Source organism: Oncorhynchus mykiss, chromosome 7, assembly GCF_057628025.1.
Source record: "Oncorhynchus mykiss isolate SJ-2025 chromosome 7, ASM5762802v1, whole genome shotgun sequence".
NCBI classification, from domain to species: domain Eukaryota; kingdom Metazoa; phylum Chordata; class Actinopteri; order Salmoniformes; family Salmonidae; genus Oncorhynchus; species Oncorhynchus mykiss.
In genome coordinates this window covers 36,586,794-36,599,101 of record NC_143028.1, presented here as the reverse complement: position 1 = coordinate 36,599,101, position 12,308 = coordinate 36,586,794, and the positions used below count along the sequence as shown (strand labels likewise).

At 42.4% G+C, this 12,308-nt stretch overlaps 2 protein-coding genes across 3 annotated transcripts in view; both read right to left on the bottom strand.

Annotated features, from left to right (window-relative positions):
* Positions 1-552: 552 nt before the first annotated feature.
* On the bottom strand, positions 553-6,719 carry LOC110527785 (PAK4-inhibitor inka2). Its single transcript, XM_021609290.3, has 3 exons — positions 6,053-6,719; positions 5,903-5,953; positions 553-1,630 (listed from the first exon to the last, which is right to left on the bottom strand). The coding sequence occupies exons 2-3, from the start codon at positions 5,903-5,905 to the stop codon at positions 683-685; spliced, it is 951 nt and encodes a 316-aa protein (XP_021464965.3). The 5' UTR covers positions 5,906-5,953; positions 6,053-6,719; the 3' UTR covers positions 553-682.
* A 656-nt stretch (positions 6,720-7,375) lies between these two features.
* The window catches only part of LOC110527783 (guanine nucleotide-binding protein G(i) subunit alpha-2), a 165,477-nt gene continuing 160,544 nt past the window's right edge, over positions 7,376-12,308 (bottom strand). For both annotated transcript variants that reach the window (XR_016497228.1, XM_021609289.3), the window contains exons 7-9: positions 10,835-10,988; positions 10,020-10,250; positions 7,376-8,392 (exon numbers count right to left, since the gene is read on the bottom strand). Coding sequence is in view for 1 of the 2 variants with exons in the window: in XM_021609289.3 (XP_021464964.1) it covers positions 10,060-10,250; positions 10,835-10,988 (345 nt within the window). In the remaining variant the exon portion in view is untranslated. The remainder of the gene's footprint in view (positions 8,393-10,019; positions 10,251-10,834; positions 10,989-12,308) is intronic.

The window sequence follows — 12,308 nt, the reverse complement described above, 5'->3', positions numbered from 1 at the left end:
TTTAAATAGTATGACCATCCAGATCCGTTTTCACTTCATTGCTATCCAGAGACAATGTGTGCATGACTACCTCCAGAGGTGGTCAGGAAGATCAGATGTGTATTTTAATCGCCTACATCTGTCTAAAAATGTGGGCACAATAAGAATGTGGACAATATCAGGACAAAGGGTGCATGTTAGCACCAGGTATAAACAGGGCTTAACAACCCACAATTGGAAATATAATGTTCAACTTCCCATCTGACAGTAGTAGAAACACAATACAGCAACACCCAACCTGCTATTTGTATTCAAATAGGCAGGTATACAAAGGCAAGATTTCTGACTGCCATTATGTTGGTCAGTTGACAGGTCATTTAAAGAATGTGCTAGTGTTTATACCCAGATGTAATCGAGAATGTCACTACCTTTTTTACAGCTGAACCTAATCCTAAGCATGCATTATTATTCCATTAGTCATTTAAGAATAAAACTTAATAGTTAATAATAAAACATAATAATAAAAAAGAAAACTTAAGAAAACTTAAAGTTAATAATTATTGCAGTCAACACTTTTTCCCTTTTCAATAAAAAAAAACTTTATTATTGTAACAATTTCAACATTATTTCCACATAAAGCGCATATAAAAAATAAAATAACATTAGTCTGTGGTAGGAGTCCGTAGCTGTAACATCACTCAGATCAGATGTACCCGATAATGTCATTACATATGATAGGTTGTCGGCTGCCTGTCTTCATGAGAGCGTTGAACTGGTAGAAGTCCGTCCCCAGTTCATGCAGGCCTGTGTGGGATTGGTGAAAGAAGGGTTTGCGTGGCTGTAAGCCTACAGGGCAGGACATGCGTTTCGGGGATGCCGCGGCTCTACTGACCCTGGTGGAGTCTGCTGGTCTGGCCCTCATCTCCACGCTTTTTGACATCCCCGCCAGCTTCCTCCTCATGTTGACCAGGAGGTCCTTGGCCAGGCGCCGGCCTGCGTGGGGCTTGAGTTCTGCTGGTTCAGGACACTCTGGCAAGTCCATCCAGTTCTTAATGAGGTCAGCGAAGCTGTTGTCCCCCAGCACCAGGGGCTGTCTGTTCCTGCTGCGGCTCAGCAGTGACGTGGTCCAGTCCTCCGGGTCGCTGCTTGCCTCAAATGACGTCCAGCGCTCCAGACAAGCGTCCGACGTGGACTTGGGCCGGATCCGGTCGGCAGAGCCCACTCCCCGGTTGGTTCGGAGGCAGGCAGAGTTAGACACCCGTACATTCCTGGTCCTCCTGAGCACCACGCCGTCATCCTGCCAGGACGCCTCTGAGTAGCCTGAGTCAAACTCCATACTCTTCTCACTGCTAGGGGAGCTCTGCATTAGCCGCTCCTGCCCATCCTCCTCCACCTCTTCTTCCTCCTCCACGGGGCTGGCCAGGCAGCAAGCTGAGTCATAGGTGCTGGCCTCGCTGGCCTCAGAGATGGGTCTACGGAGGCATGTCAGGCGCTCCCGCTGCTGCGCTCCCCGCTGGCAAACGCGCGTCACTGCGTCGGGACGGCCGGAGGGCTCGCTGAGCGGCCTTCTCATGTGTTTCAGATCCTGCAAGGACCTCATCATGTACTGCATCTGGTCCACCAAACAGTCTCCAGAGTCCCGCAGACACAGCTAGAAAGACAGGGAGAGAGATTTAACAGGTTGGTTACTGACAGACTGAAAACACTGACTCCTCCATACATGGTTTAAGAACATTTCAGAACAAAATGTGTAACAGAGCACTTTTACAGAAACGAATGGACCAACTCCTGGTCCAAAAGCTTAAGTAGTTTCCTGTGCTTCTATCCAGCACTGCACCAAGATTCTAATCAGCTGAGATCACACGCTGCAGCCGTACCACCACCACATATCAAGTCAGACATTCCACCTAAACCTCAGAGCAGCTTTATGGAGAAGCTTCTCAGCGGTATGCTCTGAGTTGATTAGAATATGGCTTGTGGGAACAGGATGTACAGGGAAACCCTCGCTGCCTCTTTCGGTTGGACAAACTAGAGACTGATACATTTTTAGAGGCACTCAGTATTACACATCTTTTACTAAACACAAGAATCACAGGATGCCTTCGGGATTAGCCCATGTTGTCCGGCAGGAAATGACATCACCGTTCTGGAATTACACAATGGGAGTAAGAAACCCCATGTATGAATCATATCAAAGTCATCACAAAATCATCTGAAATATAGAAGTCTGAATGACACAGTCTGAATGACACAAGCTTCCATAGCATTCAGTTGCATTACAACAATATTCTCAGGATGCCTTAACAACCAGATGGTTTGGGAACCACCACTGAATCCATCTTATCACATCAAGGTTAAAAGGTGACAAGGCAACACTTCAAGATCAATCCCATTCACTCGGGTGTTGTAGCGAACAGAACACAGGCTACTGTATGCACAGGACATTTCTTGTTTAAAAAACATTTCCCCCTGTACTACAAATCACCAAAAATAACAGCTTTAGAATGATGCAATTTGTTCAACTTTCATTTGTAATAATCCTACAAGGTTTTTCCATGTTTTGTAGCATGCTTGTGTAGCATGTTTGTGTTTGCTACCTCTCAACCCTCACCCGTCTTAGGCCAGAGTGCTGTTTGGAGGCACAGTGAGGAGACCAAATCAGCAGAGACGATGCCCTGATGTTATCACAGCTGTGGGAACTTAACCATTTGGCTGTAGAGGAGAGCTCTGTTTGACAGAGTGAGACAGGGCCTTGGAGGCGCATGAAACACTGAAAGGTCTGCCATGTGCATTGTTCTTCACAATAGTGTGGAGGTCTGACTCATCCAGCTCAATACAATACCCTGGGTTTTTTACCCAAGAGGCTCAGACTTTTCGGTTTCCATCTACGCGTGTCTCATGGCTCTGGTGGACCCGCTCTAACCTGGGACCAAAGCCAGGCCACCGGTACTTTTAAGCTTTCATTTACATAACAATGGTTCACTATGAACATCAACACCTTCTCACAAAGCAACTGTTTTGATTCTGCTCTTCACAAGTCCCCACTGTCAGCCCTAGATATGTAAACCCAATTTCCCTAGCATAACATTAGAACGTATAGCGTAACACTGGCATAACAGTCAAAAAGCAGCAAAACTGTACCCTGCAGCCTTCCATTACTGTGGTGTTATTAAACACCAGTAGAGAGCACCAGTCAGTCATTGGTTAAGGTAAGAGATAATGCTCCAAGGCCAAATCGGAAGGCTTGTTGTCCGGACCTCTGGCAGTCTCTATGGGGGCGCCACAGGGTTCAATTGTCGGGCCGACTCTCTTCTCTGTATACATCAATGATGTCGCTCTTGTTGCTGGTGATTCTCTGATCCACCTCTACGCAGACGACACCATTCTGTATACTTCTGGCCCCTCTTTGGACGCTGTGTTAACTAACCTCCAGACGAGTTTCAATGCCATACAACTCTCCTTCCGTGGCCTCCAACTGCTCTTAAATGCAAGTAAAACTAAATGCATGCTCTTCAACCGATCGCTGCCCGCACCTGCATGCTCGTCCAGCATCACTACTCTGGACAGCTCTGACTTAGAATATGTGGACAACTACAAATACCTAGGTGTCTGGTTACTGTAAACTCTCCGTCCAGACTCACATTAAGCATCTCCAATCCAAAATTAAATCTAGAATCGTTGTCCTATTTCGCAACAAAGCATCTTTCATTCATGCTGCCAAACATACCTTCGTAAAACTGACCATCCAACTGATCCTCGATTTCGGCGATGTAATTTACAAGATAGCCTCCAACACTCTACTTAACAAGCTGGATGCAGTCTATAACATTGCCATCCGTTTTGTCACCAAAGCCCCAAATACTACCCACCTGTACGCTCTCGTTGGCTCGTCCTCACTTCATACTCGTCGCCAAACCCACTGGCTCCAGGTCATCTACAAGTCTCTGCTAGGTAAAGCCCCACTTTATCTCAGCTCACTGGTCACCTTAGCAGCACCCACACGTAGCACGTGCTCCAGCAGGTATATTTCACTGGTCACCCCAAAAGCCAATTCCTCCTTTGGCCGCCTTTCCTTCCAGTTCTCTGCTGCCAATGACTGGAACTAACTGCAAAAATCACTGAAGCTGGAGACTCATATCTCTCTCACTAACTTTAAGCACCAGCTGTCAGAGCAGCTTACAGATCACTGCACCTGTACATAGCCCATCCAACTACCCCATCCCCACACTGTATTTATTTATTTATCTTGCTCCTTTGCACCCCAGTATCTCTACTTGCAAATTAATCTTTTGCACATCTATCACTCCAGTGTTTAATTGCTATATTGTAATGACTTCGCCACCATGGCCTATTTATTGCCATTACCTCCCTTATCTAACCTCATTTGCACACACTGTATATAGACTTTTTCTACTTTTAGGTATTTTTCTAGCGTCAAGTCTAGGTCCAAAAGGCTTCTTAACAGCTTCTACCCCAAAAGACTCCTGAACAGCTAATCAAATGGCTACCCCCCCCCCCCCCCCCCCCCCCCGCCACTATTTTACTCTGCTGCTACTCTCTGTTTATTATCTATACATAGTCACTTTAACTCTACCTACATTTACATATTGCCTACATGTACATTGACTCTGTACCGGTACCCTCTGTAGGGTATATAGCATCGCTACTGTTATTTTACTTTTGTTTATTTTCAAAACGGCATTGTTGGTTAAGGTCTTGTGAGTAAGTATTTCACTGTAAGGTCTACCTACACCTGTTGTATTCGGCACATATGACAAATAAAATGTGATGTTATGTGGAGCTGAGCAATTCGCCCACCTCAGAGAGATAAAGAGGAGAACTGTCACGGAAAACAACTGCCTAACAAACTTTTTTCATAGAAAGCTCATTAGAGTGCATCATGATCAAAGGACTACTGTTCTCACTCAATACTTTATACACTGCTCAAAAGAATAAAGGGAACACTAAAATAACACATCCTAGATCTGAATGAATGAAATATTCTTATTAAATAGTTTTTTCTTTACATAGTTGAATGTGCTGACAACAAAATCACACAAAAATGATCAATGGAAATCAAATTTATCAACCCAAGGAGGTCTGGATTTGGAGTGACACTCAAAATGAAAGTGGAAAACCACACTACAGGCTGATCCAACTTTGATGTAAATTGACTGTATGTTTTGTTTATTCCATGTGTAACTCTGTGTTGTTGTATGTGTCGAACTGCTTTGCTTTATCTTGGCCAGGTCACGGTTGTAAATGAGAACTTGTTCTCAACTAGCCTACCTGGTTAAATAAAGGTGAAATAAATACATAAATAAACAAGGCCATATCTGTGCTACAGAAAAGACTCAGAAGGAAGGACTCCACACATATGGTGGAGGGAGGCAAGTACAGAAATGATAATGACATGTCTATGACATTATTGATCCTTGTTTAATCATCAATAACACATATATAACGCACCATTGAATATGTCTATTGTAAGTAACCAGCTAAAATATATTCTGATTTCCAGACATTTGCAACTGCATCGGCCAGAAATTACTAAGTAGCCTATGGGAAAAGTAAGCAATAAACAAGACAGTATTTCTCAAGAAAAGTTTGTTAAGGAAATGGATTTAGGCCTTAAAGTTCAAATGGAATAATAACAAGAGTTTGTCATCTTTCCAACAAATTGTCGTCTTTAACTTACAATTATTCTCAGCTGCTCTGTATTGTCTAACTGTCACCGGAGGGGCGTAAAATTATAAGCGCCGAACATTTGGATTTATTTACCACAACATTCAGCCGCTCACGATAATAACCTCCCCGACTGTTCTGTACAACTGTTAGGATGAAATGTATAGGCACTTCACACAAAATAATACATACAATCATCTACAAATAACAATCTGGAAATGTTACAAAATAAACTTACCATTGCTCTTGTCGTGTCTGATTGTATGAATTCCAAATGGATTACTTTATCCTGCAAGAAGACAAAAATTATTCAGCATACAAAATTATGTTCTCTAGCGCTAAATTTGCCTAGCCTATAGGATGCATTTCTCTAGATCGGGCTACTTACATCGGTGAATAATTGACTCCTCTGATAGAACAATTAATCCAAAGCGGTTGCAACTTTCTCAGTAAATCCGATGTCCACTCAACGCCCCTCAGAAAGTAGAGTGCATGTGTTTGTAGGGCCGGTCGTGTACTTTGTGAGCGCAGTCTCTTACCACGCAGCCAGTCAACTGCGCGCATCACATAATGCGCCAATAGCAACGCGCCTGAAATACGACCCAACACCTAAACACCGCGTCAAAACATCTCCCTCAACTGAGAAGTTCTACTGTATTATGCGTGGAATTAAAACAATTGCCAGGACTTCAGATTTCAGTCATGTGTCAATCATGGACGAGACGATGTTTTTTAAATGATTTGTCTCAGACTGGGCAAGGAGACACATAGCCCATCAATCGTAGGGACAGGGTCTAGCCTATAACATAGACTACTTATCACAGTTTGGAGTACCTAACTATATTGTTTGATGTTTTCTCTATTATCATAGGCTGTTAGCCTACATAGTCCAACAGACCATTTTGGATTTAGGCTTCTTCACCTATGTGCAACTTCAAAGTTGCCGCAAAACTCGCATGATGCTTTGTTGAAAAAGGTCTAGACCTACCTAGTTTATGTAATCAGTTGCATTTCACTATAGAGAAATAATAAGAAAAACCTTTCATTTCCAACACAGTGAATAAAGGGCACTTCTCGTGTGGATGCAGTTAGGCTACATTTGATTTGAAGCATATAGAGGCGTGTAGCACCACCTGACGGATTGTTCTGGAACCACGGAACGGCTCAAAGCTTGAACACTCAAACTACCCCCATCCTATTTTACTCGCTGATTTACCTGAGCGCCTGGTACCCTGGGCTGTTGGGAGTCCATTGTTGTCCCAATGCCTACACCATTCGCTGCATTCTTTACTTAATGGCAGTTTTACAGCGCAAATGCTGGAGCTGGACTGTTACATTGTCCCCAATCAATTTATTGGAATGAGCAAGACTGCACATCACGGTCTGTATAGGCTTAGGCAGATCATGTCCATAGCTCTACATTTGAATGTACAAGCCCCTCCTCATCACCCTCCATTGTCTGTTCCTCATGTATATGAATACTCCATGTAATTGGGGGATGAAGCATTGTTGGCACTGTTGATACATTCTCATTTACATTTGTGTACATTAGGATGGATGTGCAATGTTTACCTTATGGGGATGTTCTACTTACCTTTAAGACCCTAATTAAATGTGATTAGCATTGCTATGCCATGTTCAAAAGGGCGTTCTTACAGTGGAATCTGTAGATAGGTCCAATTATTCTAGAGACACACCAGGAGAATGGTAATTGAGGTGATCCAAACTTTATTTAAATGAAACAATAGTAGGACTTTCAAAGCGTTTGAAATATTTACCAAAACACTATCATTGTTCATTTCTTTCTCATCACTGTGATATATATTATGTTACCTCTTTATCCGCCGTGTGAATAGTATGGGAGTAGAAATAGCCCTAATTCACACTATGGAGAAAGCAAGTCTCTAGATGTAACAGGTGTAAACATACATCAAGGCACAAACATACTGAGAAAAGACCTGGGATGAAAACAAAATATGCCAATGTTAGGAACATACGTTTTCAATATTGTTTTTTAAAAAATCTTGAAGGTTTTTAAATCTTCAAATTGGTACTTTTTTCTTTACTCTTTGTAATTGTTTTCGAAGGAATGTTACATTGTGACGACTAAAGAAGTACAGCTATGATCGTCTACGGACAGTCAAGTATAATAACGATAATAAGTGATATGATACAGCACACAACGTTAGTATGTCATGTAAATATTAGCAAAAACGTGTTCCTCTCAACTCATGTTCTCTCTCCATACTGGTTTCCCTTCAACAAAAAAAAAATGCTTTATGCAATTGAAAGTTTCATAAAATGCCGACATCTGTTAAAGTAAAGTGAATGTAAAGAATATAAAAGTTGTTTCCTCTATTTTTCTAACCTCGGATAATACTTATAAAACAAGAAAGAAAAGAGAGAAAAAAAAAAGAATTACATCTGAGATCAAATTCAGACTTGGCAGAAGAAGAAAAAAGAGACCCCTAATCAAATTAAATTAAATCTAACATGCAACGAAAATAAACAAAAGTACACAAGAGGGAGAGGATGGACATGACAGTTGAGAATAAGTGATCATTGGAATAATTCTGCAAGGCTTTTTCTCCCAACTTCTCAGTTTGTTATGTTTTTTTTTTCCCCATATAGAAAAGCAGGAGCTTTCAAGGCCGGTACAGTCTGTCTGTGACGGTGGTGTGTCTGTCCACTCTATCCCCCAGGCAGCAGACTCATTGTACAAGCACTCCTGGCGAAGAGAGGCATAAAGAGTAAGCTAGCCCAGACATGGGCTGAGCAAATGTGTATTAAATATGAGACGTGTAGTTTGTGTATGTATGTATGGTAATGAGAAAGGGAAACTTTTTTTTACATGTAAGACATGCAGGGGGTCTATCTATGATGTACTGCTGAGTCAATTTAACCATCAGAAAACAAAATCATACATCATGTATAGTTAAAGTTGTAAGTTTGCATACACCTTAGCCAAATACATTTAAACTCAGTTTTTCACAATTCCTAACACTTAATCCTAGTAAATATTCCCTGTCTTAGGTCAGTTAGGATCAACACTTCATTTGAAGAATGTGAAATGTCAGAATAATAGTAGAGAGAATGATTTATTTCAGGTTTTATTTCTTTCATCACATTCCCAGTGGGTCAGAGGTTTACATACACTCAATTAATATTTGGTAGCATTGCCTTTAAATTGTTTAACTTTCAGGTTTCAGGTAGCCTTCCACAAGCTTCCCACAATAAGTTGGGTGCATTTTGGCCCATAGAGCTGGTGTAACTGAGTCAGTTTTGAAGGCCTCCTTGCTCGCACACGCTTTTTCAGTTCTGGCCACACATTTTCCATAGGATTGAGGTCAGGGCTTTGTGATGGCCACTCAAATACCTTGACTTTGATGTCCTTTGAGCCATTTTCCCACAACTTTGGAAGTATGCTTGGGGTCATTGTCCATTTGGAAGACCCATTTGCGAACAAGCTTTAACTTTAACTGACGTCTTGAGATATTGCTTCAATATATCTAGATAATTTTGCCTCCTCGTGATATCATCTATTTTGTGAAATGCAACAGTCCCTCCTGCAGCAAAGCACCCCCACAACATGATGCTGCCACCCCCGGGCTTCACGGTTGGGATGGTGTTCTTCGGCTTGCAATCATCCCCATTTTTCCTCCAAACATAACAATGGTCATTATGGCCAAACAGTTCTATTTTTGTTTCATCAGACCAGAGGACATTTCTCCAAAAAGTACGATCTTTGTCCCCATGTGCAGTTGCAAACCGTAGTCTGGCTTTTTTTTAGGTCTTGGCTGATTTCTTTTGATTTTCCCAAAGAGGCACTGAGTTTGAAGGTAGGCCTTGAAATACATCCACAGGTACACCTCCAATTGACTCAAATTATGTCAATTAGCCTATCATAAGCTTCTAAAGCCATGACATCATTTTCTGGAATTGTCCAAGCTGTTTAAAGGCACAGTCAACTTACTGTATGTAAACTTCTGAACCACTGGAATTGTGATACAGTGAATTATAATGTTCTCAGTTATGACTCGGGCCCTGTGTTTTGTGCAGTCATGTGACATTCCTAGATTGTAACCTTTATTTAAAGATTTTTCAGCCAACAGTCCAACACCATCCTTAGAATATTTCGTTCGCTTTTGGTGTGATGCTAATGTACGGATAAGGCTTAAAATACAGGATAAGATATTTGCTATGACACATGATTGCGCAAAACACAGGGCCCTGGTCATCACCATACTGATGATTTAGTCCTTTCTAACATGGTCATCTCATCCCCAAAAGAGATAATGGGCTATATCATCAGCATTGGATTTGATGTTTGGTTTTCCCCTAATCTTTGTCCTCACCTTAGCTCCTCCTCTGGCCCCGCCTCCCCTGGCCCCGCCTCTAGAAGAGACCACAGTCCTTCAGGTTGTTCTTGATGATGACGTCGGTGACGGCGTCAAAGACAAACTGGACGTTCTTGGTGTCGGTGGCGCAGGTGAAGTGGGTGTAGATCTCCTTTGTGTCCTTCTTCTTGTTCAGGTCCTCAAACTTAGTCTGGATGTAACTCGCTGCCTCGTCGTATTTGTTGGCTCCTGAGTAGTGAACATAGTCAATATAAATGAAGCATTATAGCATGTGATGAGATGCCAGACATTACTGATTGATTCCAAGATTTAAAAAAACACTATTGATGAATTATTACTTGACATCTCTTGGAAATCATCACTGGCGTGCTCAATATCCCCCAATATTCTGCTAGAGCTACTACTGCTGCTGAAATCGCTACAGCATCAACAATTGGCAGGGTAGCCTAGTGGTTAAGAGCGTTGGACTAGTAACCGGAAGGTTGCAAGTTCAAACCCAGAGCTGACAAGGTACAAATCTGTCGTTTTGCCCCTGAACAGGCAGTTAACCCACTCTTCCTAGGCCGTCATTGAAAATAAGAATTTGTTCTTAACTGACTTGCCTAGTTAAATAAAAGGTAAAAAAATTTAAAAAAAAAAAAACATCACAACTATATGATTTCTCTGTCAGAGTGCATTGCAATCCACTGTATGTCGCAGTGCTACAGACCCACTGGGCACACACTGGTTTTCAATGAAATGACGTTGAACCAACGTGGAATACGTTGGTTCAACGTGTCCCCAGTGGGGGACACATTGGTAGGATTCTCTACCTGTGTACTCGGGGTAGCAGATAGCCAGGGGGCTGCCTGTAATCTTCTCCTCAAACAGATCCTTCTTGTTGAGGAAGAGGATGATGGAGGTCTCTGTGAACCACTTGTTGTTGCAGATGGAGTCAAACAGCTTCATGCTCTCATGCATCCGGTTCTGGTAGACAGACAGACAAATACTGGGTCCCATCGCATCCAAGGATAAAACATAAAATCTGCCACCAGGGGGCAGTAACTCCTCACATTTCAAATCTAGCTGTATAGGGTAGTGGTACATTATGTATTTTGTGAATGTGTCAATGCTTTCTCCACTCTCACTGCAGTAGTAGCGATAGAGAAGCTGAGAGTGTGTCTTTGTGTTGGGGATATGGTTATAGGAAGTATATTGTTCAAGCAGACTGTTAAAAATGGATTCATGTGCCATAGAAAAAAGGACTGATTAGTAAAAACAGGTGAAAGTCTACATAACATCCATAGAAATACAGCAATGGTCTATTTGGTCTTAAGAATTAGTGAGATATAACTGCTTAACATGACTATTGAATTAACGTAAGATGCTACACTCTCTAACAAAATGCAGTGTCTGTGAAGTAGGATGGCTCCTCCCATCTTATTTTTTCCCGGACTTAAATAAGTGGTGTATTGATTGGGTGCTTCACACCACAGTGAGGGAAACAAATGGCTCATTGCACAGTTTGATGATATCTCAGCAGCTTCAACTGCTCTTCAGGTTATTAAGTCCTCAGCCCAAACTTACTCTAAATATTGTGTGAGCGGTATATCAGTGTGGTGTCAGGACAACAACCTCTCCCCCAACGTCAGTAAGACAACGGAGCTGATCATGAATTACAGGAAATGGAGGGGTGAGCACTCCCCCCATTCACATCGACAGGGTTGAAATGGAGTTTCAAGTTTCTCAGTGTCCACATCACTAAAGACCTATCAGGGTCCATACACACCAACACAGTCGTGAAGAGGGCACAACAACGCCTCTTCCCACTTAGGAGCTTGAAAAGACTTGTCATGGGCCCTCAGATCCTCAAAACGTTCTACAGCTGCACCATCGAGAGCATCTTGACAGCCAACTGCTTTGACCGCAAGGTGCTACAGAGGGTAGCGCATATGGCCCACTACATCAATGGGGTTGAGCTGCCATCCAAGACTTCGATACCAGGTGGTAAAAGAGGAAGACCCAGATAATTGTCAAAGACTCCAGCCACCTAAGCAACAGACTGTTCTCTCTGCTACCGCACAACAAGCGGTACCAAGTCTGGAAATAACAGGACCCTGAACAGCTTCTACCCCAAGCCTATGCAAGACTTCTAAGTAGATAATCAAATGGATACCCAGACCACCTGAATTGACCCTTTTTTTGCACTAACTCTCTTACATGCAATCTCCATAGACAAACATTGTCCGTAGAAAGGCCTTGAAGAGCTCAGTGACAGTCAATGTGGCATCATTGTAAGATACTACC